We start from the raw sequence: 2,159 nt of genomic DNA, 5'->3' as shown, positions 1-2,159 counted from the left end.
TTATTCTACATTTTTTGTCGATAATCGATAAAAAAATAACGAAAAAAATGTACAAATCTATCCTTCCTTATGGTTTTTTAGTACATATTACTTTGATTTTAATCATTATTTAGTATTAGCATAAAGTAGTATTTAATGCAGATATTGAGTCCTTCTTATTTTTATAGCCATTTGATTATAGCTTAATCAAGATTTATTGTAATATTGTTCATTTCATGTAGTAAAAATATCAACTTTGAGCCTCCAAAATGGCGTCTTCTTCAATTATGAGGCAATTTATGAAGTCGGTGAAAATTTTCTATAGTCATATTAAACAAAAAAGTGTTTCTTAGTTTGTAATATATCAGACTAGAAGTTGTTTATGTATTTAAATACTAACATAAAATGTAAGTATATTTAATATTATAAAACAATAATAATAATATATTATACTCATAGGTATGTAAAATGTATTTTATTGAATGTCTATATATAATTAACTGAGAAAGCTGGTATATTATTTATATAAATATTATGACGTCATTATGCATGAATACATGACGTCAATTGTCCATTCAAAACAACGAGGCTGATATTTCATATTTTGTAATATATTTCTCCACTGAATTAATAATTATAATTTAGTAATACTTCAAAATGTCGGGTGTAACACGGGCTCGGAAGGAAATAACACGCCTGGCCATGACTCCCGGCCTAGGCAAACAGTTTTATGATGAGCATATTTGGTCTACTGGACTTAGAGGGCAATTACCTAATCATTACAAGGAGTTTTATAAGACATGGTCCATAGGCCCAGATCGTGGAATCCATTATGAACCCAAGGTGCCTCATTTTTAAGTTTAATTCTTTAATATATTATGTCATTCCATTTTATTTCTTATTTTCCAGGCGGGGATATTTGAAAAGGACAAGTTTGGAGTGGTGCAGAGGATTCAAAACGTAGACATACCCGTCATTTACCCCGAAGAGTTCCATGCGGGTCTATGGGGTGGTGAAGGAGTTATCAAAGGCTTAAATGAACCCGAAAAACAGCGTCATTACCCCAATCCTCGCATTCCTCAGTGCAATTATTGGTGGCCGAAGTTACATTTGGCTGTTGTCTATTCTAGAGTCTTGGATAAATACATTGAAATGCCAGTCACACGAAGGGGTCTCAAATTAGTAGATAAGGCACATGGCTTTGATAACTATCTACTCAGAACTCCTGTCAATGAGATCTATGCTTGGACATTACTTAAAATTAAAAGGGAAATTCTTTTAAAACTATGCTACCCTGAAGAGAATCAATTGAAATCAGATGTGATGAAAGACTTTGAATCATACCGAGTAGACTTTGATATTGCAGATTGGCATGGACTTCGTTTAGAAGAGGCATTTCATAAAGCCAAGCGTGCTAATAAAGTTAAGGCTCTGAGGGAGTCTCGGATCCCTTTAAAGCAAATTTATAGAGAAGAATTAGTGAATGCCTTGAATCAAGGATACTTGGAAAATATTGATACGGAGCTCATTATTAAAGAAGAAGCAGAGGCAGAAGGTCAGGGTATTATGAATTCATTTTCGAAGAAAGTGACTGGACTATTCAAAAAATAAAAACATCCTAATAATATGAATATTGTTATTATTTTTGTTTTTTATGATATTGATAAAAATAAAATCGATATAGTTATGCATATTTAACAAAGAAAACACATAGTATAAAAAAAAGTATTTTTTGAGGAAAATGATCAAAAGAATAAAATACAAAAAAAAATCGAAGGGTAATAAATCAAAGGAAAATATATTTAATTCCTATTGAAGCATTGTTTTTAAGGAATTTACAATAAATCTAATCTTCTGGACAAATAGTTGTCTTCAAATATATATATACACTTATAATTGTTAAAACGTTCCAGCATTGGTACATATATTTCAAAGAAAACAATTTTTTTTTAAATTAAATCCTTAAGATCAAAGAAATAGTTAAATATATATTGCAGTATTCAAATTCTATTATTAACAGAATTTTGTAATTTTATTGGTAGATTTACGATTTGTGAGCGATCACTGAATTGCTCCCTTTGAGCCAGAAACTGCTCATATTGCTATTTTTTTTTTTTTTTTTTTTGTAAAATTTATGTTCTAGTAAGATTACAAATCAGCTTCTCATGATTGTTTGATGT

The 2,159-nt window shown here is 30.0% G+C and overlaps 1 protein-coding gene across 1 annotated transcript; it reads left to right on the top strand.

Moving 5' to 3' along the window:
- The first annotated feature begins 536 nt into the window (after positions 1 to 536).
- On the top strand, positions 537 to 1,686 carry mRpL28 (mitochondrial ribosomal protein L28). The gene is made up of 2 exons (XM_040715205.2): positions 537 to 822; positions 889 to 1,686. The coding sequence occupies exons 1-2, from the start codon at positions 637 to 639 to the stop codon at positions 1,588 to 1,590; spliced, it is 888 nt and encodes a 295-aa protein (XP_040571139.1). The 5' UTR covers positions 537 to 636; the 3' UTR covers positions 1,591 to 1,686.
- The last annotated feature ends 473 nt before the right edge of the window (positions 1,687 to 2,159 follow it).

Source organism: Lepeophtheirus salmonis, chromosome 6, assembly GCF_016086655.4.
Source record: "Lepeophtheirus salmonis chromosome 6, UVic_Lsal_1.4, whole genome shotgun sequence".
Lineage (NCBI taxonomy): Eukaryota > Metazoa > Arthropoda > Copepoda > Siphonostomatoida > Caligidae > Lepeophtheirus > Lepeophtheirus salmonis.
The sequence above is the reverse complement of the archived record's forward strand: the minus strand, read 5'-3'. Positions and strand labels throughout refer to the sequence as shown.